The 25,120-nt window shown below is 40.8% G+C and overlaps 3 protein-coding genes across 7 annotated transcripts; all 3 read right to left on the bottom strand.

The window, feature by feature from the left end:
* Positions 1 to 3,631: 3,631 nt before the first annotated feature.
* On the bottom strand, positions 3,632 to 6,060 carry LOC134012909 (transmembrane protein 275-like). Of its 3 annotated transcripts, none has more exons than XM_062452583.1 (2): positions 5,932 to 6,060; positions 3,632 to 5,421 (listed from the first exon to the last, which is right to left on the bottom strand). In XM_062452583.1, exon 2 carries the CDS (start codon positions 5,336 to 5,338, stop codon positions 4,781 to 4,783), a length of 558 nt encoding a protein of 185 aa, XP_062308567.1. In that variant the 5' UTR covers positions 5,339 to 5,421; positions 5,932 to 6,060; the 3' UTR covers positions 3,632 to 4,780. The 3 variants fall into 3 exon arrangements, with proteins under 3 accessions (XP_062308567.1, XP_062308568.1, XP_062308569.1); XM_062452584.1 differs by having other exon boundaries at positions 3,632 to 5,400; positions 5,932 to 6,058; XM_062452585.1 differs by having other exon boundaries at positions 3,632 to 5,357; positions 5,932 to 6,048.
* A 1,501-nt stretch (positions 6,061 to 7,561) lies between these two features.
* Positions 7,562 to 15,954, bottom strand: mknk1 (MAPK interacting serine/threonine kinase 1). Its single transcript, XM_062452402.1, has 14 exons — positions 15,758 to 15,954; positions 15,091 to 15,153; positions 14,411 to 14,504; positions 14,166 to 14,264; positions 11,254 to 11,351; positions 11,067 to 11,146; positions 10,869 to 10,942; positions 10,667 to 10,771; positions 10,510 to 10,565; positions 10,199 to 10,294; positions 9,767 to 9,961; positions 9,333 to 9,497; positions 9,196 to 9,239; positions 7,562 to 8,981 (listed from the first exon to the last, which is right to left on the bottom strand). Exons 1-14 carry the CDS (start codon positions 15,806 to 15,808, stop codon positions 8,762 to 8,764), a joined length of 1,440 nt encoding a protein of 479 aa, XP_062308386.1. The 5' UTR covers positions 15,809 to 15,954; the 3' UTR covers positions 7,562 to 8,761.
* A 70-nt stretch (positions 15,955 to 16,024) lies between these two features.
* Positions 16,025 to 24,916, bottom strand: mob3c (MOB kinase activator 3C). 3 transcript variants are annotated; one of them, XM_062452404.1, is made up of 5 exons: positions 24,604 to 24,904; positions 23,520 to 23,648; positions 18,081 to 18,685; positions 17,209 to 17,411; positions 16,025 to 16,511 (listed from the first exon to the last, which is right to left on the bottom strand). In XM_062452404.1, the coding sequence occupies exons 3-5, from the start codon at positions 18,496 to 18,498 to the stop codon at positions 16,482 to 16,484; spliced, it is 651 nt and encodes a 216-aa protein (XP_062308388.1). In that variant the 5' UTR covers positions 18,499 to 18,685; positions 23,520 to 23,648; positions 24,604 to 24,904; the 3' UTR covers positions 16,025 to 16,481. The 3 variants fall into 3 exon arrangements, with proteins under 3 accessions (XP_062308388.1, XP_062308387.1, XP_062308389.1); XM_062452403.1 differs by lacking the exon at positions 23,520 to 23,648; XM_062452405.1 differs by lacking the exons at positions 16,025 to 16,511; positions 23,520 to 23,648 and having other exon boundaries at positions 17,224 to 17,411; positions 18,085 to 18,685; positions 24,604 to 24,916.
* Positions 24,917 to 25,120: the final 204 nt, after the last annotated feature.

The raw sequence follows: 25,120 nt of genomic DNA, 5'->3' as shown, positions 1-25,120 counted from the left end.
CATCCCTGCCGCCTGGCCGGCCCGGCCTCATCAAAAACAGGATAGAACGCTCAATCTCTGAAAATGTGTCAAGGCAAAATGACTGGGGACGTGGAGGAGTGGGGTAGGGGGGACTTGTGTTGGATATTCCATTTTCTGCATCCACTCTATTAGTCCGAGCCGCGCAGTCAGTCAGCGGCTCGTTTCAATTCTGAGGGAAGGCAGGGGAGAGAATTGGGACGTGGCAAAATGGCTGCCAGTCGTGGCTTGGCTCTTCCAGCTCAGCCAAATCAGTCGCCAAGAAGGTGTGTAAGAAATGTATGGTACCCGAACTGATCGAAACACTGGTTAGCTTAGCAGGTATCCAAGAGCCAAACGTGAGTCTGTGTGTGTGTGCTCGTGCATGTGTGCGAGTATGTGTGTCTGAGAGAGACTGTGTGTGTCCGCTGTCTCCTGTCCCTCTAGGACCGTCTCTAGGTACCCCTGCACACTTCTCTGTGAAATCATTTGGAAAAATCGGGAAAGGCCCCCTTAGGCCACACAGGCCTCGACCGTCTGTTAGGAGTGGATAATTGACTCCTTTACCTCCGTGATAATTCATTGCTTGCATATGCCAGCTAATACATCAGCCAGTGAAACTGCCCTGCCCCTTCCCTCCCCTGACACACACACACGCATACATGCATGCACACACGCACACACACACACACCACCCAGAGGATTCAGGCACAGAGGACATAGTCTGCACAAAATGGGGATGACAAATGAGAGCACTTCCAGATCCATGAATGAATTATGTCTCCTAAATACCTTGAGCAGAGGCAACTGTCAGCCAGCATCAATACTAATCTGAGACAAAATATGACCAGCTCAGTATTAAAGGAGAAGGGGGCAGGGCTAGTAGAGAATGAGGCGAGAAATGAATAGAGCAATCAGGCCATTAGAATTTGATGTCGGATTCAGCTTTGGTGGACATTTATGCATTTATCATCAGATGGAAATATCCACCCCCCATACAATCTTAATGCAGTCTTTCTCTAGAAATAGATGAGGATTATTCAGACAGGACAGAGATATCATTTGTATTACAATAGCAGAGTCAGCACAGACCACTCAGTCATCTGGGATAAGCCACTGCAGAGTTACAGTGCATACAGGAAAACTTTTAAATACAAAATGGTTTGCGTTCATTCACTTATTTTAATTTAAAGAAAATGTATTCATATGGCATTTTGTCTATTTGGTATTAGTCATCTGGCAAATCTACTACATGAAGTTAAAAACATAATGAGATTATATCACGGAGTGATATCAACCCGGTCTTAAGGCTATGACGAACACGACTATCCACTCACCTGCAGAATAGTTATGTTCAAAGACCGTCAAAGACATTGTGTTAACCTTGGTATTGTTCTACCTTTCTGGAATCATCTTGTACCTGGCCATTATTTCCCTTGGGAAATGTGTTTTTCGTTGGCTCCAGGTAGGTTATGCACGTTCGGGGGCCACAGGAGGATGCATTCTCATCTTGAGCAGAACACTGCGAGTGCCCAAGGACAAGTCACGTATGGCCCTATTGTAATTAAGTCCTCTTGTACAAGAACTCAAACAAAAATTGTCACTGTTTTGATTGCCTTACATGCTGTAGCCTAGGCCTATGTGATTATTTAAATATGTTGAGAACACAGGGATTCCAGAGATACTAAATGTGTCATTTTGCTATTTGTAAAAATCTAAGAAAACACTTCAACTTCACAAAAGGCTATCTGAGTTGTGGTCAGGACACTCTGTTCCAAAATACAGAGAATAAAAGGCATCAATCAGAATCAGCTTTATTCGCCAAGTTAGTTTGCACAAACAAGGAATTTACTATGGCAGGAAGGTGCATACGGTAAACATATAAGAGTTTTAAATATAAAATTTTGAAAATATAAAATGTACAAAATGTACAACAGTATCTAAGCATCAACTGTGATTTGTGAACTGTGCACTTTCAAAAAAGTATATTCTTGTAAATTCTTCCCAATATGACAAGCACAACTTTTTTGTTTCATGGCTAGACAGGACCAAGAACCAAAACTGTATTTCTACGTCAATAACTGAAATATAATAATTTTACAAATGTTAGTAATTTCATGGCCTAAAAAGTAAACAAGAAAAAGCACATGCTCTTATTTCAAGTTATTTTAACTGCACTTACAAGGGTTTGGTGACTCCTCCTGGCATTATATATTATTGCAGGCAAAACACATGACAGCATGAGACATCGACGGCGTCTGGAGACAAAGCAAACATGCATTTAATGCAGTCACAGTTGTGACTGGTTTATAACACCCTCTTGTGACTGAAGATGATACTCCAACATTTACAGAGTATAGTTTGTATTGATTGTATGTCTGATTGTCTATAAAAGGTTACTTTTTATATACAGCAGAACTTGTGTGAAAATTATTAATGACAAACCTAAACTCTTTTCAAAATCGTTGTTTTTGCTCTTTCCCCCAAATTCCTCTAGATGGAGATATGGTATTGGGAAACATCCAATTCCCCAAAAGACAACCTAACCAAATTCAGAATGTATTTAGAATAGCCATACCTAGACATTTGTCTCACATTAATGGCTTTGTAGGTGGATATAGTAATGTCCTTTACAATAAAATAAGGTCTGTTTTTATTGGTTAAAAACATTAATATGTAAGTATATCTCTGGTATCCGAGATTTACCCTAAATTATTTTAAGCCGACATGGACAAGATATAATGGATTAATCTGGATACATTTTCAGTGAGCTCTGTTTAATTTCAAAGAAGAATTTGCTTTAGTCACAATCACAAATGGAACATATCCGAGGTCTTTGAGGATTCTAATGGACAAACATTTTCAACCCTCATTCATCTCTGACAATATTTAATGTGTTTTTGTCTTTTGTCTCAGTGTCAGCATTATTAAATCCACAAATCACTGCTCTACAGTGGAGTAGGTAGAAAATGGATGGGGGACCAAATAATGTTATGCTCTGTCTTGGTGGATCATTAACTGTGATTGCAATGGATAATTAGTTTTGGTTTGCAGTTTATGGACAATAAAGTTCTAGCACCGTGCTCAAATGGGTTTATAAGACCTAACTTGAATATTCCTTCATCCCTGAGAAACCTCAATCATCCTGTGGTGCTCGATGTCTAACGCAGTCTGATGCAAGGCCTGGCCAATGTAATTGAGATACCAGCCATTTTGTGACAGTTTCGAGCATCTCTGCTCCTGGCTGTCTCTTCAGTGGTGATCTCAAGCTGTGCAGATAGCTGTGTTTGCGGATGGCAGATGTGTAATGATGAGCAAACACTGCTGTCGACTTCCCAGCGCAGTTGGGTCAGATGCCAAGTGATGGGGCGCGTACTGGGGAAGGAGCTGTTTGCACTGGCTGCACTGGCTCCTCTCTGATAAGAACTCATTATCCTGGCATCCTGTCTGTCCTTTCCTGCACAATATGTGTGTGAGCGCTGTCCATTGTGGGTTTGTGTCTAGGTCCCACTTACCGCACACCAAAGGCCCTTTAGAAGTATGGACTGTGCATGATGTAACAGAAGGATGGCAGATGTTTAATTATTTTCCAAGTACAGAACAGTAGGAGAGATACCTTTATACATTCCTTTGACTTTATTATTTTAGTGACAGCATCACATAGAGTAACCTAACTTCTGTTCATCTAAACAACAACAAACGTATATCTTGTATCGACTTGGTTTTAGCATTATGTATAGTCAGGTGACAATGAATAACTTCCTTTCGCAGTATTCCCTCATTGCAACTTACAAGAAAAGCATGATCCACATTAATATACCAATGATCAAGGCTTCATACTGTACACAATGCACATGACACAACGAACATTGCAACCGTTTGAGAGACCCCAACGCAGATTTCCCATTCAAGTAAGAACAGCCTTAATATTCTCCTAATCATGTACAAAGCAAAGAAGATGGGCAAAAGGTCTCATTAAATATGACACTGCATGCACCAAAATACATGTTTGTAAAGCAGAGCTTAGTTCAAAACAGTGTGAATCAGAAACACTGCACATTGTATACAACAACACATCACAGAAAGGCCTGCCGTCGCTTATTTGATAACTTATTTTTCCAAGTAGTCATTTCAGATAGTCATCCACTAACAGCACAATCCATTCCCATACTGTGCACTGTAAACCAGTAAACAATGGACATTTTAATTGATCAGGGATCAACAATGTGTGTGACACAGGCACTTTGTTTAAGGTATCTGGTGTCCCGCTGTTTAATAATCTACTACTAACAACATCCCAATAATATTACAACAGTCGAGCAATACGTTGTACACAAGTACAAGAAAAGCATTTTTTTACACTGAAAACTATAAATAATATGCACCATGAATTTCAAATTCACACACAGTAGTTTGTGATTTTTCCACTTCTAACTTATATGCTTAGTTATGGTCTAAGACCATGGTCCTTTTTGATGAGCTCTTCCATTGGATGTTCTAAACCACAGACATGACACCTTCACACCTGGCCCATCACCATCCAGACCAACAGTAAGCCATCGATGCCAGAATTCCCAGAACTGGGCGCTTGGTACACAGGAAGCTAATGGTGATTCAGGTGGTTCCAGCTTGGGAGAGCCCACAAACAAGTCTGTATGGTTGTACATGACCAACACTGATGAACAGATGCTTTAAAGGTCCCAGAAGAACACCTATTCACAACAGCTTCCTAACTGTTTCCCCCGAACCGACAACAGCGCGTCCATGCTCGGTTGGGTAAGGACTATACGTTTTCTGCGTTGGCACCGCTGTCACAGGTCTTTGCGTTCGGCAGTCCGCGGGACCCTGAGCCAGGCCTGTCGTCGTGGAGCCGGGGAGCCGGGCCATCGCCGTCCCCCTGGGTGGAGCCGGATTTGTGAGAGGAGCTCGGGGAGTTGGTGGGGCTGAGCTGAACGGCGGTGGTATCCTGCAGCGTGTGCTCGCTCGTCTCCATCTCGAAGGCAGCGCCGCCCGCCATCCGCATCAGCCCCCAGCTCTCGGCCCCCTTGTCCTTGCGGGAGGGATGGGCTGGGGGCCGTCGGCTGCACACGCAGCACGCCGCGAAGAAAGATAGCGCCACCAGCAGGAGCATGGGTCCGATGACGATGGGGGGGTTCCTGGTGGGCATAAAGGTTTCGAAGGCAAACGCCCCCACCAGGGTGATGTTGATCCCCGCCAGCATGATGCACAGACCACAGGCACAGCAGAGGGCTGGAGAAGGCAGACTTTGAGGCCGCAAGGCTCGCTTCTTAGTGGTCTGTTTTGGTCCTGTGGTCCAGGAACTCTTGTCCGTGGCCACCATCTTTCCAGGTCGGTAGGAACTGTTTAACAGGTGTCAGTGAAACAGTGACAAGAATGGACAGTCTTCATGTGGAAGTAAAGGTTCTGAGAGAGACAGGGACAGAGGTTAGGCTACTGGGAGATGTTCGATCAAGCTGTGGTGTTGTTTTGACTACCACTTTAAATCAATGTGCTATTTAAAATGCAATCTTTATTGTAAGATTATGAGAAATATAATAAAGAAAACTGATACTCTATCACTAACTTTTCACCCCCACAAGAAAATCGTACACCCATAGTTTAAGCAGATAGGCTACTGTCGATGCGCAACAAAATCTCAAACCATCGGTAAAACAAAAACAAATAAAGAATAATTTGAACGACAGAAATAAAAAGTTATGTAATTCAAAGGATTTTTCTACACATTACAACTATTCATGATTTTTTCCGTTCGCGAACTATATATCTGTATGCTACGACGTCTATTAAGATACAACCCCTTTTTCAAACGTGATTTTACCTTAGTCTTCGGAGTAAAAGACTCATATAAGCTCGCTTTACATTATCTTTACATTATCAAGCATCCTAAACATATTTACAAGTTAGTTTACCTACATTGCCGAGTTCCATTGCCTTATTTTTCTTATTGCAACATTGTCCCGTTCTTTTCTTCTTCTTCTAGCTATGGACTTCACATGACTCTGCGTACTCCGTACAGCAGGTGAAATACGACTGAAAGATGACCACAATGGCTACAATAAACCGTTAGGGGCGCAACTCGTGCTTTTGGACAGGTGTGTCGTGAGTGAAATTGATCAATGGGAAAAATGTAAACCTATTAAGGGATGTTTTCGCCACCCATTGAACATGTTAATGGTGATTAAGCCACTAGAAACAACAGTTTTTAATGATTATTATTTCACAAATATAAATTATTTCCTATAATGGTGTAACTCCTAGGCCATGACCTTTCTGTTTGGGCTATATATTTACATTTAGTCATTTAGCAGACGCTCTTATCCAGAGCGACTTACAGTAAGTACAGGGACATTCCCCCGAGGCAAGTAGGGTGAAGTGCCTTGCCCAAGGACACAACGTCAGTTGGCATGACCGGGAATCGAACTGGCAACCTTCAGATTACTAGCCCAACTCCCTCTGACTCCAAGATGGCTGACCCAGCTATATAAGGAAACGCATTGCAAATCATGAATAGCCTACGTAATTATATAGTCTATTGATATCAAAAGATACTTTTTTTTTATAAAAGCAACTCAAGAACCAATAGTGTAGGTCTACTATTGTTAACCTAAGGTGAGATGAACAGAGCGTATTGTGATGTGCTCTCAAATTATTTCCTCATAGCCTTTCCAAGGACACGATGAAAAGTGTCTGTGTAGGCCATACATTCAGTCTAATCACTGTGTGGGTAGGCCTATGTGAATCACTCCAGAAATCTGCTCAACTGACAACCCCCTCACTATTCACCCTTCACGTTAAGGAATTGGTGAATGACAAGACAAAAATAAACCCACCCATTCAGTCATTACTTCCACTCGGACTTCTGTCCCTTATAGCACCACTTATATCCGACCTTGGAGTGAAGATACAGTGTAGAGCGACATTAGTCCTGTTCTTCTGGAACTTCTGTTACATCACACTTGTGAGCAAAGCAAGGATAGAAAACAAGACTTTCAGACATTTTTATATATGTAGCTCCATATATTTTATTGGGAATGCAGTCCATTACATTTATATAGCAGACACTTAAATGTAAATACCTAGGTTTGGCAGCAGTATAAATCACTTAATAAGGACATTGTGCCTGTGCAAAAAATCCCCGGCATGCAAAGCTTTATCTAAATGGATATCTTAAGGTATTCTACATAATTGCTTGCCAGCAGTTACTGTTGCTCCACCCAGCTCATTTAAGTTGATGTAAAACAAACAACTTCACTGATCTTCATAATGGGAGGGAGAAAGCTTTAACATAGACACTGACTGGTTCCTAATGTGTGCACTCATTTCCACGGCAGTCCTTAGTCGATTCCTGCCCGTTTGCGAAGGCTCTTAGTTGCTATAGGGATGGAGTGTCCATGGCAACTGGGTGAAATCCGGGTACATGCCGTTTACATTACTAGGGATAATACGTGAACTTAATAGGATGAGGGAAATAATAGCTCAGACTTCAATCAGAGTCCCCATTAATATAGGACAAGCTCTCTGAGGAATCAAAAAGTCAACCTGGCATGGAGAAATCTTTTAATAAAAACATAGCAATTTCAAAGAATGTTTAAACTTCAGTAACTAGGTTTTCAATACATAACAATAACTGTATAATGAATGTCACAGGCACGAGATCTGTTGTGTTTGGCACATACAACATAATAAAATAATCTATACAGAAAAATACTTCCTTGACCCAACGACCAAGGTACACTCTTTCCAATCATTCCCATCTAAAAAGATGGACAAAAATAAATAAAATAGAAAACCAGAAAATGTAAAACCATCTTTCACAATTTAAAAGCATACAAACTTATTCCAAGAATATGTTGTTAATTGATATGTTAAGTCCATAAATGGAGATACAGGCTGTTACAAAAACCTTACAATGGAAGGTCATTCAATGATTATATAATTTGGACAAATTGGCCAAATATACAATACATGCAAATTAGTAATTGAGGTAATGTTTTTCAATATTTCTCAATGTCATTAATCTAGAATCATCCCATACTAATCATAGTATAAGCAATATTTTTTTGTTTAAAGTACCTAAGTGCTCCAGGTAGCTGGTTTAAAAAGAATATATATAAAAGAAATACAAAATTATAATCTCCCCATAAACACTTGATTATGAATCTAATTGTACTAGGGGCTATTAGCACAATAGCAAGATAATACAGTAAGATTCAAATTTAAATGGAATACACTAAGACAGCAAAGCTATGTACTATAAAATACTAAAATATACTTATATTAAAGTATAACTGACCTACTTTAACTTGTATCTAGAATAATTGACCTACTTTAAAAATGTGTAGCTAGAATCAAAAGGTGACCGTCCATATGATGGGAATCTGATGGCGTAGTCAAAAAAATAAAATAAATAATAATAATAATTCATAAAACGTTTTCCCTTTGTTTCCCTGCTTCCGTGATATGATGATTACTGGCCTTGACAGCAGCTCTAACAAAAGGGCTACAACCTGTGAAACTAGCTGCACTGATAAAGGCAACTATCAGCCACCTTAGACAGTGTCTGTCCATCCTAAGATGCCCTTGGCAACCGTCTCTGAGCACTCGTCTGTCTTATGGAGATATTCTGGAACACCCACAGAGATAAAGCAAGAGGAAGAAGGGGGGAAGGGAGATCAGGGAACTCAGCACTCAAAACTCGTAGCAGCAGAAGTGCTGGCCCTGGAATCATCCCCCACAGAGCCAATCACGAGGTGAGGCTCTCCGTGGCGGGCAGGAAGTCTGGGGTGCGCATGGCGTTAGACTGTGCCCGCCTCCGTGCCAGTCTGGAGTTGGAGGGGGGGGACAGCCTCATGGAGCAGACGATGGCACCGGCGTCCTCCTGCTCCTCGTCATGCTGTGACAGCTGCCGGTTGAAGGCGATGGCGTCTGCGGCAAACTGAGTCAGTTCTTTGGTGCTGCTGTTCCTGGTGAGAGAGACAAATCAGAGAGTCAAAAAGAGAGTGTCAGAGAAAGAGAGTCAAAGAGTCAGAGAGAGAAAGGGTCAGAAAGACATATTTTTATCTGTTTTATCTGTGTGCATTTCCTCATTCTAAATCCCTCAAAGATGTTCTTAGTCAACCGCAAATGCACCGTCAGTGCATGATGCGATGACGTCCTGTTTGTGAAGTCGGGAAGTACCTTTGCAGAACATGCGGGGTTGGGAGGCCTCTCTCTGGTGCGTTCTGAGAAGAAACAGAGCAGAGGTTAAGCAAAAAATTAGAGTACAGAGAAGCAACGTTCCATAAGTAGCCATTAGCCTTCATGGTGACACTCACCCCCTGTACCCAAGGGTGCTTAAGGACTTGGGCGGCGCTGAGACGGAGCGTGGCGTCTCTGACCAGCAGCTTGGAAATAAGGTCTTTGGCTCCCTGAGAGATGTGGGCCCAGTCACGCTCGGGGAACTCGTACTTCCCCTCCTGGATGCTCTCAAAAAGGTGGCTCTGCACAGAGCAACAGGAGGCATCAATATTCATAGTACACAGCAAGACTGGATACATGCATCGTAAGCTAGCACGGTTTAGAAACTTTGCATTTACAAAAGGAATAAAGAGTTACAATTCGAAGTTTAAAGGGATTTAAGGGGCAACGGAGGCACCATTCATACCTGCGTGAAATTAGCACAGTAGCAGGGGAGTCAATGGTAGGTGGGAGGGGGAGGGGGAGAGGGGGGCTGTGGAGGAGGGCTGGATGGCTGGTGTGACAGTGGTACCTGGCAAGAGCGGCATTTCTCTCCCCGGTCCCAGCCACAGTCGCTTCCACAGTGGCCCGTGAATGGAGGGCTGCCGCTCAGCAGTATGTAGAGGATGACCCCCAGGCTCCACAGGTCGCAGCGCTTGTCGTAGAAGGACGCCTCGTCCGTGAACACCTCCACCACCTCAGGGGCCATGTACTCTACCGAGCCGCACTGCAAAACCACGGCCCGGATGCACAGACAAGACACAAAAAACACAAAACCAACCATGTCACATTTGGTGCTCTTGAAACTACCACTCATGTGGTTTTCCACTCCAAGTACCAGAGACAAATAGATTGTGATTCAGATGAAAGAAAAAACATATTTTCTTTTCCTTAATTATTTTTTTTTTTTTAATTCTACAATGATTTGGTTCTGGGTTTAGACTCAGGTACAAGGTGTATATACCGGTGTGGTAAGCTCCGGAGTTGTAATGGGGGTATAGGCACTACTGAGCTTTACTCCACTTCCTAAATCAAAGTCACAGATCTTGACAGGAGACACCTGCAGATGGAGATAACAGGAATTTAATCAATCAATGATATTCTACAAATGTATACTAATAAAAATATCCAGTATGCAATATAACATATATATATATGTGTAATATGTGTGTGTGTGTGTTTGTATATACATGCTATGTATAGCTCTTACTAGTTTATTACTCAACATCTAAAAACAAATCATTTAAAAAATGAATGAATATGAAATAGTTTCACCTGGTCAGTGTATTCACATAGGATATTCTCTGGTTTAAGGTCTCTATGAGCAATGCCTGTGGAAAAGCACATGAGCACAATGAAACCTAAATTTACCGTCACTCTTATTCTGTGCAAGCACCAAGAGGCAGCTTCTTGGCTGGGATTAGGAACCTACCCTTGGTATGGAGGAAGTTGAGAGCTTGGCCGATATCCCTCACCACTCTACTGGCCTCCAGCTCGTCAAAGTGCTTGCGGTTCTGGATATGGGTCAAAATTGAGCCTGAGGACATCAAAAACAAAGACTCTGAGAGTCAACCTGACAACACAAAACACAGAGAGGACATGACAGAAATCACATGGAAATGTTGGGTCCGTACCTCCTCTCAACTTCTCAAACACCAAGTAAAAGCACGAATCATCCTCAAAGAACTGTATCAATTCCAAAATGTTCCTGCCAAATGTACAATGTGTAACACCTGTTATTTGCATTCTTCCAATGTGTATATCCCATTTTATTCATTCTCATATTTCTCATAAGTCACTCAAAACAAACAGGAAGAGGAAATGGAGCATACCTGTTTCCTTGGCACTGGTAGAGCGTCTCCACCTCTCTGAACACTCGGCTGCGACTGTGTCCTGCGATCTTTTCTATGATCTGAGCAGAGACAAAACAGATATACGATGTAGCTGTGACTGTGAATGCATGTCACTAACAAGGAATGTGCACATAGTGAATTCAATACACACACATTCCCGACTTGCCTTCACAGCAAATTCCTGTCCATTCTGAAGACTTATGCATCCCTGGACTTTGGCATATGCACCCTGGCCCAACATCTCGTCCGTAAGTTTGTACAGATCTGGAGAAGATGAATAAAAATAATTGGTATGTTTAACGAAAACAATGCTAATTGAACACCCCAAGTGTGTACAAATCCAATTCTAACTAGGGTTGGGTATTGTTTGGATTTTTACGATTCTGATGCTGAATCGGTACTTTTAAAAACGATTCCGATTCCTAAACGGATTCTTGAAAAACGACATCAAAGAAAGGCTCTTTTATAGAGGTTTTTATTTTATTTAAAATTATTTAAACATAATATATTAACATTTAAAAGTACTTAAATATATAAACCTATAGTATAGGTTTTTCATTTCTTTCATTTCGCTTTAGGCCTTTTGAATGCACTAAAAGCTAGCTAGCTAACAATAGACTAGCAGAGCAAGTCTAATATGTTTACTAGCGATCACGTGCAGTGAATGGTTAATATTAGAGATGGGAAGTTCGGATCATTTTACTGATTCGGTTCTTTGAATTGCGTTCAGTAAAATGAACGAATCATTTTTCGAGTCATTGGTTCATTTCAACGGGGGGGGGGGGGGGCTTTTACCATACTTTTAAAAGAAATTCCTACATTAAAATAATGCATCATGACAGTTTGTATGATTTGAAATGGTCATTTCACACTACCATTTAATTATCGGGGCAAACAATTACACTGCACTGAACTGTAAGTAAAGTACAAAAAAGTTAAAATAACAAAACCTGTAATTATTACTTGTGAACAAATATAATTCACGTCTTACTAAACCTTGTCACGCAAAAGCGAACGAGGTAAACAAATCCTTTCTGTTTCTTCTTCTGAGCCTATGCAGGTCACGTAAAAAATTATCCAAAGACTTGTACCCGGCAGATGAACGAATTAGGGCTGCAACTAACGATTATTTTAATAATCACGTGGGGTCAGATGGCTGAGCGGTTAGGCTATTAATCAGAAGGTTGTTGGTTCGATTCCCGGCCGTGCCAAATGACGTTGTGTCCTTGGGCAAGGCACTTCACCCTACTTGCCTCGGGGAGAATGTCCCTGTACTTACTGTAAGTCTCTCTGGATAAGAGCGTCTGCTAAATGACTAAATGTAAATGTAAATAATCGATTAATCTGTTGATTCTTTTTTCGATTAATCGATGAATCGGATAAAAAAACAAAAAAGCATTAATTTCCAACCCTTTATTCAAAAACAGAACTGACAGTGCAAATTCACAGTGCAAAAAATCTTAAGAATATGCACAAACAGGCACACAATTTTGAAAAAGCTTAGCGTGGATTTAATACTATTTTCAGAGATGAGCAATTTATTTGAGTTTTGTTAAAAACTTTATTGAAAATTGAAAGGTTGTGGAAGTAGGCCAGACTTTATTAGAATAACCTGGTGTATATGTGAGATTTTTCAGTACAATTTTGAAAAAGTTGTTAAGACTAGCGAAGATTTCATGCATTTTTCAGAGATTAGCGATTTCTAATCATTTTATTCGAAACTTAATTGAAAAGGTAAAGGGTGTGGAAGTAGGCCAGATATTATTAGAATAATCTGGTGTATATTTCAGATTTTTTGGCACAATTAAAAAAAAAGTTAAGATTTGCAATGATTAAGCTATTTTCAAAGATTAGTGATTTTCTATCATTTTATTTGAAACTTCATTGAAAACAAAGGCTGTGGAAGTATACCAGACATTGTTAGAATACTCTGGTGTCTGTTTGAGGTTTTATATTCATAAAAATATTATAAAAGTCATAATTTTTCAAAATTGTATGGGTAGTTTCACTCGGTCCCTAACGCAACGCTGCAAAGTAGCGTCTTCCGAATGTCGAATATGAAACTAACTTCACCTCGGTCAATTAACTACGGTGGCTGACATGTGCAAACGCGCTGCAAATTAAGAAAACTTCTCATATGCTCTCTCTCTTTCGCTCCGTGGGGCCGAAAATCAAGCTGTTCCACTTAACGCTCCCCCTAGAGGCCTGGTCAACTTCCGTTGTGAAAACTGGATGCAGCGTTTTTGGTTTGTGTGCTTTCGTTTTTGCAACGCGTTTATGTATTTGCAGCGTTTTTGGTTTGCGTGCTTTCGTTTTTGCAACGCATTTATGTATTTGCAGTGCGTTTATGTATTTGGTTGTGTTGTGTGTATTTGCAGCGCGTTTGCTGAATGATGCGCATGTGTTGTCAAATTCATGAAGATGTTTTCTTAATTTGCTTGTGTTTTGTCTATTTGCATGTGTTTTCTTAATTTGCAGCGCCTTGACTGGGTCTTCGGGTACGAGTCTTTGGATAATTTTTCATGTGACCTGCATAGGCTCAGAAGAGGAAACAGAAAGTATTTGTTTACCTCATTCACTTTCGCGTGACTAGGTTTAGTAAGACGTGAATTATAGGTTTTGTTATTGTAACTTTTTTTTTCTCTCGGCCACGAGAAAATGAACGAATTGCTCTCTGAGACTACTCGTTACTCCCGAGTCATACTAATGATTCGACGAATCGTTCACAAACGATACATCACTAGTTAATATGCTTTTACGTCCGTTTTGGTGAGCCCAGAGGGAAAATATGGCATTTTAAAAGTAGCCTACATTTAAGGTAGCTAGCTAACGGTAGACTACTAAAGTGTGATATTTTTACGTCGGTTTCGGAGCAACAGAGGGAAAATATTTCACTCAACACATTAAGTGGAACCGAAATGAGGAATCAGAATTTGGTTCTAATCCGGTTGCGTAGGGGGGGGGTTTCGGTACCCAACCCCAAATCTAATTACATTCTACTCCCTTAACAGATGCTTTTATCCAAAGCCACGATCAAACACAAAGTGTTTACAGCAAATAACATTTGTGTGACCTCACCTGCAAAGTTTCCTGTAAAGCTGTCAGTTGCTCTTGTCCTCCTTTTCTTCTTCCGCTTGGCTGCATCAGGGATGCTCAGAGGCAGACTGACCTCCATCTCTGTTTAAACACACGCACACACACCGTGCCTTGTTTAGCCTGTGGGCCGCAATCATTCTCCGACCAGCATGTTCGATGGAACCGAAGCCCAGGGTTAATTTTAGTTGGGTATGTCTACAGGCTTGGGCTGACTCATGTTGCAATACCTGTAGAGTTTTGAGAGAGGCGCTGAGGCCTGTCCTCGGTTTCTGCCCTGCTCTGCTGAATTCCACCACAACTTTCCCCCGCTGGGCCTGCCGCCTGTCACACAGATGGAGAGAAATAGAAGAGAGAGTAGGGAGAGGGAGAGGGAAAGAAAGTGCGAATGAAACCAAGGATTGTGGGGTAGAAAGAGAGAGAAAGTACAAGAAGGATGATGATGTTGTCCCTTTTTGTTCATAATTCAACATAGTTTAGCCTAGACTAACAGCACTGTCTGAAATTTTCTCACACTCTCCAGTTAACTAAGCCACTGATAGAGCGTTGTTCAGATATAAAGGAGTTCCAGAAAGGGCATTTCAGAAACTACCACCACACACGTTATGTGGTGTAAAATGTGGTTCTCTTCTCTTTTGGCACTTTTCCAAAACTGGGGCCTGATACGCAATCGCATACGGGAAACTCAACATGAAACTTATCTGACCCTGGATTTCCCGCAACACCTGAAAGCTCCGAAGTAATGCAACACATGAATCTTTTTCAGACAAGGAAAACTAAATCCAAACAATGCTCAGGATTTACAAAAAAAGGGCCAACACATTGTAATGTTACATTATTTTACTGAAAAGCACAACATTTGTTTGTCTTTTTAGAGTGGCCTAGTTATTTTAAGTTAGTACTGAGTTACCTTGAGAGAGTGCTGGAAGGCTTGCAGCTCAGCCATGGTGCTGGTTCTCACCATATCTGCCAACTATAAAAAGAATTACGTGGTTAGTAATCAAGACAATGACCATACATAATGAAAAATGTGACAACATGATAAATAGCCAGGATGAGTAGTTAGATGTACTTTACTACTTTAGATCGATCAGTTTACCAAAGGGGAGAATAAATCCTTGACTAGATTTTCTGACGCCAGTAAGCTAGGCAGTCCAGTAATGGAAATGTTCATAACTGGGTTTCTGTCCGTGATTGTTTTCATACCTTAAGGGATTCACACACTCATAACCACGAAGTGTCTCTAGCTACAGTTTGATCACAAGCTGGATTGATTAACACCTAAGTATGACAGGCCAGATAGCAAGCTTTACTCCATTCCACTATGACATAAAGTCCATCTGCTGAAACGATCTTGCTATACAGCTACGTTTTAGTAGATGTCACAACAGCACTGGTCTGTGATCATCAGTTAGCTAACGTTAGCCTAGCCTATCTACTCCCTACACAGTAACTAGCTAGCTAAGAAGCTAAAGTTGAATCTAGCCTCAAGAGATTCGAATGTAACGCTCTAACATCTTACAAGCAAGATAAAATCCCAACGCCAGCTAATACCAATGACAAAATATTTTTCTAACCTGACATCTGTTTCCAAACCGGCCGAAATCCTCTCTTAGAGCATCCACCATCTGATGTTAAGACGGTAGCTAGCAGTACAACCGACAATGTTGGTAGTGTGACGCGGATTTCGTGGGAAAATAAAGGTCCCATTCCAGTCCCCCCGTGGCACATCCTCTAACTATGGTTGGATGAGAAAAAAACACGTCATCTGGTTCCTCTTGTCTGCTCCTCCCTGCTTCATGTGACTGGCATTTCTTTCGAATGACGATGAAAGCATTTTTGTCCTTTCATTCCCAGGAAAGTTTTATTTGGGTCACTGTCTAAAAGAAGTATGCCAAGATACGAAACACTTTCTGGTTATTATGAAACTCAAACGACAAAAACACTTTTCATCCCATGCTAAAAGAAGTCATTGGAATTATCAATCGCAAAACTGTAAACTTGACAAACAAAATAAAAGTACAATCTGGAAATAATTAAAGCAAAAAAACAAAAGCAAGAGTTAGTCATGTTTTTAAATAGCACCAAATAAAGATTCGGACAGTACTTCAGCTTATACCACTCACTTAAACATTTACAGTTTGTGAACAATGCAGTACTGCACAAAAGGGCATCCACTTCACACCAAAAAACACTCAAGTAAAAAAATTGTTCTTTGGTTTGAGTGTTGTTATTGAAGATATTGCTCTGTTGAAGGGCTCAGGAATGCTAAAACGATGAAAACGCCATTGTCCAATATGTTTAGTTGCAGATCTTCTCTGTCATTGCTCTCTGATGGGACAAAAGACACAACAAATATAGACATCAGCATGACATCAGCAAGAAACAGACACACTATAATTGGCCCAACAGCTACTAAATGTTTCAGTAAGCAGGTGTTTCATTTGTGTTGTTAGGGAATGCATTAGAAAGCTGGATGTCCAGCATTGCTTATAGGCTTTTGGAGACTGTTGTAAATTTGTGGCAACATAAGAAACACACAAGTATGTATATAATTTTACCCGTTTCATATACATTACGCAGGTAAATTAAGTCTTGAATAAGGAAAACATAGTAGGCTACATTTATTAGGGACATTGCATAAATCTTGAGCATACACAATATTAAATAGACTATTTTGGTCACCCAAAATGAGGAGTGCTCTGCCCAAATGGAGACGCTGTTATAATCGTGTTATAGTGGACGTATTATAGTATGTAATAGTGATACAATAATCTTGTATCTTCTTCCTCTCCTTCCAAAAAATGCTCCCTTCTTTTTATACTGACTAAACATGGACCTTTCATCCTCCTTTTCTCCACCTCAGCCCTGCTTTTACCTTTTGACCTCCCACCCCAACACACACACACACAATCTGTTTTCTTATCATCTCCACACCCATGCCACATTGCCTGTCATCCTCTGAATTTTCTTCTTTGTCAACCCTTTAACTGTACCGTCCTTCAACCCTTCAACCCCCCTCTCTTACCAGTGGCTCTAGCTCTGAGTGCTCAATGAGGCTAAACTCAGAGATGAAGTAATAATAGTGTTTGTAGCAGGTGTTGATGTGGGCTTCGGCCCCCATGCTGCAGATGCTGTCAAAATGGTGAATGTATACGTGCACAAAGACCCGGAAGAGACGGCTCAGGATCTTCGTGCACACCTGCTGAAAGTTCTTGGGAAAAGGAACACCTACAACAGAATAGGAGGGAACCATCAGAGATTGGTAAACGAAGAAGGGACCTGTTGGGGCAAAACATATTGTTCTCATGGCATTGAATGAAATGTCCTTAGGTGTTTATCATGATTCTTTGACGAGGGACAGGGGTGACTTAACATAGTGGAAAATAGTTACGGAAAAGTGCTAATGAATAAGGCTAACATGGCCATGATTGATCAATGTATTTTAGGGAGGAGAGTTTAATATCTCTTCATGGGTCCCAAAGTCCCTGGCACCGGATTATATAATATAAACAAGGCCCCTCTTTCAATCTCATCTAAATGCCACTCGCATTGTTTCATTAACCTCTATTTGAACCAATGGACTATCAATTAAAAAGACATTGTTGGCAAGCATGGAACAGGATTGGCGGCTTTGTGTTCACATGATGTGTCTACATTAAGCTGCAGACTCTGGCATCCACTTCACGAGCATGAGTGCAATACTTGACTGTCTATGCTTTTCAGTCCGACAAAGTGAAGAGTTTCATCTACTGTAGACAAGGTCATGTATTCACACAACAGACACTATTTATATTCTTAAATCTACTGTTCATGAATAGTCAATGAATAATAGCCAACAATCATTCGTAACACATCTATTCCACCAAAAGGTTCAGTAAGGGATGTTCAGTCACACACCTACTCTGGTGGGGAAGATGTCCTCATTGTTGATTAGTGTCTCAATCCAGTCCATAAGCAGGTTCATGTACTTCAGAGCTGGAAGCTTGGTGGGCTTCTTATATTCGCCCCCATCCTGCCACCGATACTCGTAACGAAGACCCCCGGACATGATAGGGCAGGTGCGCTCTGTGCAGAACTCGCTGACTGTACCGTAGATCAGGTTGATGCGGTTGAAGAAGTCTACTACGTGCACGGCAATCCAGTCGTTGATGCTCTCCCCCTCCGGTAGCTGAACCACCTTCCTCAAGTCCAGACCCGACTTAAGAGACGCCTGGGCTTTCTTGTACAGCTCAAAGCGCTGGGTTCCGGGTTCAAACCTCTTCCGAGGCCTGAACGTTTTATCTTTACTAAACACTTGTCCGAGACACAAAGCCATAGTGTCTTAATCGTGGACTTGAAGTTGAGGAATCTTTATAGTGTATGGTTTAAGGGTGTGTGTGTTCTCTGTGAGCATTCATGTGGTTCCTGCAATTAAATTAGTCTGTTCTCATTGCCTAATTTGATCAAGTTCAACTTTTTAAGTTGAACTTTTTAGTGACAATGGATCCCAAAAAGGAACGACTCTGAAACAACAACAAAAATTCAGAACAGGTCAGATGCTTTGTTTATTCATATCCACTCTGTGCCCAATTGATCAACATGTCAGATTCAGGCAATACCACTGGATCTGGAAACCATAACTGAAAAGTAAGAACACTGCGATTTTCATTTACAAAGGCAAATAAACACATCTGCTGAGAAAAGTGGACCAACCAAAAGAAGACAAAACAAACTATGGAAGTGAATGAGATTTCATACTGCATATCTAGCTCAGTGTGTTATGTTAGACACCACGGCCATCTGGTCCTGAAAATAGACATAATGTGATGAATTTGTGAAATCAGATTAGCAGAAACATTTAAAGGGAATTGAGTGACTGGGAGACTCTCAGAAGTCCAGAAGCAGAATTTAAATGCCTCCTAGATCACACAGTGAGCTACTCTAAGACCCAGCACTATTTCCAACAACCATGGTCAGGTTGGTGTAAATTATCTGAGCAGGGCCTAATGTATGCAGGTAAATTAGGTAAAAAAAAGATTTGCAAGGGTAAAAGTGGATGTAAACGCGGAATATAGGCCTAGAATTGTATCTTCAAAACCAGATTTTTAAAAGCGAGGAAAATATTTGTATGCTTGCGCCTTTTGTCTGTGAGCTTACTATCTCAATAATTATTTTTCACAATCACACTTTTGGCCTTTTTTCAACGCCATTGGGTGCAACATTCTTTTAGTGACGCAATAATCTCACCAGAAGTTGCTATTGGCCCTTTGAAATGTCGCTACAAGTTGCTAGATTACGTGATGACGTCATATATTGCGTCTACCTTTGTTGCATGTTATTATATTGCATATTATTACATATGTTACATGCAGTAGCAAACCGTGACTCTTAAACCTTGGCCCTCTGACCCCAATTACTCGTCCGAAAAAATACGATACAGCGCGCACACAGCATTCGGCCTACATGAAATTGTGTTGGTCACTTCGCACTATTTCTTGCTCTTAAAACAGTGGAGATGGTTGTGGACTTCAGGAAGAATACAGCCCCACTCACCCCCATCACCCTGTGCGACTCCCCAGTCAACACTGTGGAGTCCTTCCGCTTCCTGGGCACCATCATCTCCCAGGACCTCAAGTGGGAACTGAACATCAGCTCCCTCACCAAAAAAGCACAACACAGGATGTACTTCCTACGGCAGCTGAAGAAATTCAACCTGCCAAAGACAATGATGGTGCACTTCTACACAGCCATCATTGAGTCCATCCTCACCTCTTCCATCACCATCTGGTACACTGCTGCCACTGCCAAGGACAAGAGCAGACTGCAGCGTATCATCCGCACTGCTGAGAAGGGGATCGGCTGCAATCTGCCTTCCCTCGAGGACCTGCACACCTCAAGGACCCTGAGGCAAGCGAGGAAGATTGTGGCCGACCCCTCCCACCCTGGCCACTCCCTGTTTCAGCTACTCCCCTCCGGCAGAAGGCTGCGGTCCATCAGGACCAAAACCTTGCGCCATAAGAACAGTTTCTTTCCATCTGCTACTGGCCTCTTCAACAAGGCCAAGGACTCACACTGACATTCATTCATTTAACTATTATAAGTTCATCTAATGACAATTAAAGTATGCATAAGCCACCTTATCTCAGTATCTGATTGCACTATGTTGACCATAGTCTGACCACACTATGTTGATATTTTATTTTATATTTAAATTGTTTTATTCTTAGATTGTTTAGTTCTTAGAAATAGTTAAACTTTTGTACTTTTACTTAATTTAAGATACGTATATGTTTAAGGTTTTGCACCTCACTGCCACAGTAAATTCCGTGTTTGTATAACATACATGGCGAATAAACCTAATTCTGATTCTGATTTGAGCCAGCCCTTGCGGCACTGTTGTGCATAGCCTCCAGATTGACTGGTCATTCTGCACAACACTATAACATATAGAGCTCCGGACATCACGTGATTTTACTGTTTACGTCGCCATTTTGGCAGGAAAGTAATGGCAGAGAAACAGGCTCTGGTAGTGGCTCCAGCACGGATTTCAACCTGTCCGAGTTCACTGCGCATTCAAAAAACATAGGCAGCTATGAAGCAAATCTTGATCGATTAAACATTAGTGATCCATATAATGCTGCCAGTTATTTTTACGACCTTTACGAGTGAAACGGAAGGCTTCCCTGACCTTAGGGAATCGGGCTAGTAATCAGAAGGTTGCCGGTTCGATTCCATGCCGTACAAAATTACGTTGTGTCCTTGGGCAAGGCACTTCACCCTACTTGCCTCAGGGGAATGTCCCTGCACTTACTGTAAGTCCCCTTACAAAAAAGAAGTATACTTCACATGTATTTTGTAAGTATACTTAGTATAAAAAGTATACTATTATCATGTTACTTAAAGTATACTAGCAGTGTACTTATTTATATACAATTTTTGTACTTATTTATATACTATTTTTGTACTAAGTGAACTGAATTGGCCCACTTTTTAGGTCACTTAGTACACTTTAAAGTACACTTATAGTGTATTTCAAGGTTTACTTTTGAATACTGTAAAGTAGCCTGTGTAGTGCACTTTCATTCATCAAGTATACTTCCTGAAGTACTTCAAAGTATACTTTGGAATACTCTAAAGTAGCCTGTGTAGTGCTCTTTCAGTTCATCAAGTATACTTCCTAAAGAGCCTCAAAGTATACTTTAAAATAATTTTAAGTGCACTTTCAATTAATGTAAGTACTTCAAGAAGTAAACTTAATGAATTAAATCTTACTATTACCTACTTATATATTATAATGTTTAGTAGCCCCTCAAATGCCTCAGATTATAAGTCACTTGGCGTGAACGGGGCCCTTGCAAAGACACACTGCAGTTCCTTAGCTGAAAGAAGCTATTTACAAAGCCAGCGATGACGATCTTTGAATCCAGCTCTTCTTATGAAACGTAACAGTAATTTAACTCATGGTTACAATGGTAAACCACCACAACAATGACCACGCAACAAAACACTACGTTCTAAGCAGACACATTTAAAAAACGAAATTCATAAAGTTACATTTGTATTTTGAACAAACGGCAAACTTATCAGCAAATTTTAACACTATTTACCGGCTTGCATCATGGGAATTGACCAGCCAATGAGCCACGCTATCTTCATTTTTTCACGTCGTTATTTCGTTCTTCAGTCAGTTTGACAGTATAACCTTCAAATGCATAATGCAACCCTTCTGTCTGCTTCTTTCTCAAGTATCTTTTTCTTTTTTTCCATTAATACTCCAATTGATAATTATTAGTATAAGATTATAGGGCTTCAGAATGTTTTGGCAGTAATTAGTAATAACATAGCCTACCTTTGATGAGCTTTGGTGTTCTGCACAAAATTAAGTTCTGGTGTAGGTCTTCCTTTGCCGATTAACTCAAAATTCTCATTAAAAGTTTACATTGAAAACAGCGCATGTAACAAATGTGAAACAATGTCCTGCACACTAGCGGGAACGTTACTCGCGGCTTCCATCGTGAAGTGAACGAACAAGCTAACGTTACGTTAGCTAGTTTATTAGCATTTTGCTCCCAACAACAGATGCAGCAAAAAATTCTGATAGGGTGACAAAAGGGGATTTTTTCATTTAACTCTTCACATTCCAACACAAACTGAATAGGCAGGATTTAAGGGTTTATTTCAGAAACATTGTCTTTACATTGTCAAATTATGAACAAATTAATAAATAATGAGAACAGATTACTTTAAAAATATATATTTTTCGAATATATTAGGCCCTGACAGTTCCCCACTGGTTACCAGTCATTTTGCTGTCGCTCGCGAAAACGTAGATTGCCAAAGTAGAAAGGTTGCTACTGGATACGATCATTTTTGTGGCAAAGGAAGGTCATTAAATCTAGCGACATGTCGCTAAATTGGCCACACTGTTTTATTTGACAACACGGAAGTGTTTCCCAACCGAAAGCAAAGCTAATTTTTCGTGCGGCAAGTAGGATATATTTTCACTTAGCGTTACTCGTGCGTTGATTCGCCTTTCTCTTCACGAGCTCACCGTTTTTTTTCCCCCTCGTCAACCATGTCTGAAATTACCACTAGGCCTATTATATAAAAAAAACATGAAGTTGTGTCGTATAGCAGAGGATGCCCACAGACAGATACAACAATCCTGGCTTCCATTTCTTCTTAAATGTCAGTATCTCAACATTAATAAACTTTTGCGACACAGCATCTTGTGAATTTCGCCCAGCGTGAATTTGCATTGACTTTACATGTAATCTTGCAGTGAGAAAAATTAGCTTTGCTTTCGGTGTGAACACAGCATTAGGGTTTTCCTACTACAATTAGCCTAGCCTACAGTTATTTTGCTGCTGCTCAACAACAAAAACAGATTGACAAAGTAACGGAAAATGCAGATTTGTCGCTAGGGAAGTGAATAGTTGCGAAATCTAGACAAAGTAAATAGGCAACACTGGATTGACTGTGTCCAACTGAAGCAGGCACACGGTTCATTAGCCAATCAGTTAAGAGGATTCTGGTAAATGGAAATCGAAATGCTTATCCAAACATGTCAATTGTGGCACTGCACTCCGTTAGATTATAAAGAGGACATATGCTGAATATGAACTTTGCAGAGTGTCCGGTTCTTAAGATGATCGTGGGAAACTAAACCCATTCTAATTTGTACACACACACACACACACACAGATTCCTATCATTATTACAGAGATACAATATTAACTGTGGCCGAGCATAAGAGTAACCATAACATCAGCCCTCATGGACCAAGGTGCAGGCTTTTATTGTTTATGTGATTGACACAGGGAACACAGTGGATAAATGACATTAGCGATTAGCCACCTGCTAGATAAAGCGAATATCATTGCAGCGTCCTGAATTTAATTAGGGATTTAAACCCTTGGAATGGGTTTGACATTCTCTCTTGAGTAATAAATGTTCCACACAAACATACAAGTGCATTTCTGGCTTCTGAAAAACAAAAGCAAATCAACACTAATCTGAAAATGTTTAAGGGTATAGGCCTAATTATTATAACTGAAAGGTTATTTAGTATGGTTTCAAATATGACTAGACCAGTGGGAAAGGTTGAACAACTTCAAGGGATAAATGGGGAAGGGAGCTGGGTCTCTAAAGCTCTGTAAGAGTTACAACTACAAATTCTCAGTCACACATAGCCCTACCACACAAACAGTAGCTAGAGAATGAGGCACTGCAATTTCTGGATCGGAAACTGCGGCTGCCATCACTTCCAAGTTACTCTCAGTGGTGGTGGTGATGTGAGACTGCTGTATATCCGCATTTGTGTCACATGTCCCATTTCAACCAACTACTCTCAACTCTTCCTGGACTTGTTTCTCTGAAGCATGTGTGGTTAAACCCTTCAGATTTCTGTTCCGATGTGAAGAGACGTAGACATTGGATAAGCAGTTTTATCCTAGTTTTCACCTCTGGAGGGTTGTGTATGTTTGTGTTTGCGAGTGCTGGGATGTATGTGTGTGTGTCGTGGGTTGTGGGTGAGTGACTTAAAAAATCTTAATGTAAAGCAAGATCTTAGGAAAACTAAGCAGTCAAATCTGATGTTGCTGTGTTACAAAATCCAGAGGTCATTTGCAAAACTCACATATGTGGCAAAATTACTTTTCCTTTCATGACTAGACTCATGTCCCCACTACTTCATGTCCCCACAATGTCAATCTGAAGCATGTCTGATCACGCACTGGCATGGCCAACTGGAAAGCATACTTTTGTATTTTTTTTACATAGCATGCATACTTTCATACTATGGAATTTCCTCACTGGGGAGTAACAATAGCTCTTTAAGCATCCTACACAAAAGAGGAGGAGGGGAAAAAATGTACTTATACAAAGAAAACAGCACCAGAAATGTGCAACAAAGTAAGAAAATAGTTTTATTCACCATTACCTGGCTAGGATCCCAGAGTGGAGGGCTTGGAATTCTGTGGAAAGTTGTGGGAACGCCAAAGAGAATCTCTCTTTTGCTGCCCTTGACTTTAAAATCCTTGAAGTTTACAATAAAAGCAGATCTGTTCACTTAGTTCCTCTGTAAGCTCCCTCCCAGTCAGACAGACGTAAAGGCTCCAACTTCACCAACCAACACTGCATAGGCTCAAAAAGTTAAGGAAAAAAGTTGTTTGGCTTCTCTTCCTGTAAATGATGTCATATCCTGACTTTGTCTGGTAGGCCCCTCTAGTCTCTGTGTGTCTATCTGTAACTGTCTATGTGCATGTCGGTGGGTGGGTGTGTACTTGAAGGACCTATAATTCTACAGAGGAGGTTCCTCTAGGGGCGGGAACATTTCCCCCCAGATCCTTACTACCACTCCTTTTTCTCTAATTTTCTTTATAAGAAAGGGTGTCGACTGCCTCATTAACAAGGCATTGTAGACATTGGGATGGTGTTAAGCAGAACAACCCCTTATA

The sequence above is a fragment of the Osmerus eperlanus genome, chromosome 26 (genome assembly GCF_963692335.1).
Source record: "Osmerus eperlanus chromosome 26, fOsmEpe2.1, whole genome shotgun sequence".
Lineage (NCBI taxonomy): Eukaryota > Metazoa > Chordata > Actinopteri > Osmeriformes > Osmeridae > Osmerus > Osmerus eperlanus.
The sequence above is the reverse complement of the archived record's forward strand: the minus strand, read 5'-3'. Positions and strand labels throughout refer to the sequence as shown.

Excerpts from the sequence above, each read along its gene's own strand:
- mob3c (XM_062452404.1), bottom strand. The coding sequence starts at position 18,498 with ATGGCTTTGTGTCTCGGACAAGTGTTTAGTAAAGATAAAACGTTCAGG. Across the intron at positions 17,412-18,080 it reads CATCTTCCCCACCAGAGTAG|GTGTTCCTTTTCCCAAGAAC; the intron begins GTGTGTGACTGA and ends ATTCTGTTGTAG. Across the intron at positions 16,512-17,208 it reads ACTCAGAGCTAGAGCCACTG|AGAGCAATGACAGAGAAGAT; the intron begins GTAAGAGAGGGG and ends TTGTCCCATCAG.
- LOC134012909 (XM_062452583.1), bottom strand. The coding sequence starts at position 5,338 with ATGGTGGCCACGGACAAGAGTTCCTGGACCACAGGACCAAAACAGACC.
- mknk1 (XM_062452402.1), bottom strand. The coding sequence starts at position 15,808 with ATGGTGGATGCTCTAAGAGAGGATTTCGGCCGGTTTGGAAACAGATGT. Across the intron at positions 14,505-15,090 it reads CCTTCCAGCACTCTCTCAAG|GCGGCAGGCCCAGCGGGGGA; the intron begins GTAACTCAGTAC and ends TCTGTGTGACAG. Across the intron at positions 10,566-10,666 it reads CAACTTCCTCCATACCAAGG|GCATTGCTCATAGAGACCTT; the intron begins GTAGGTTCCTAA and ends GCTTTTCCACAG.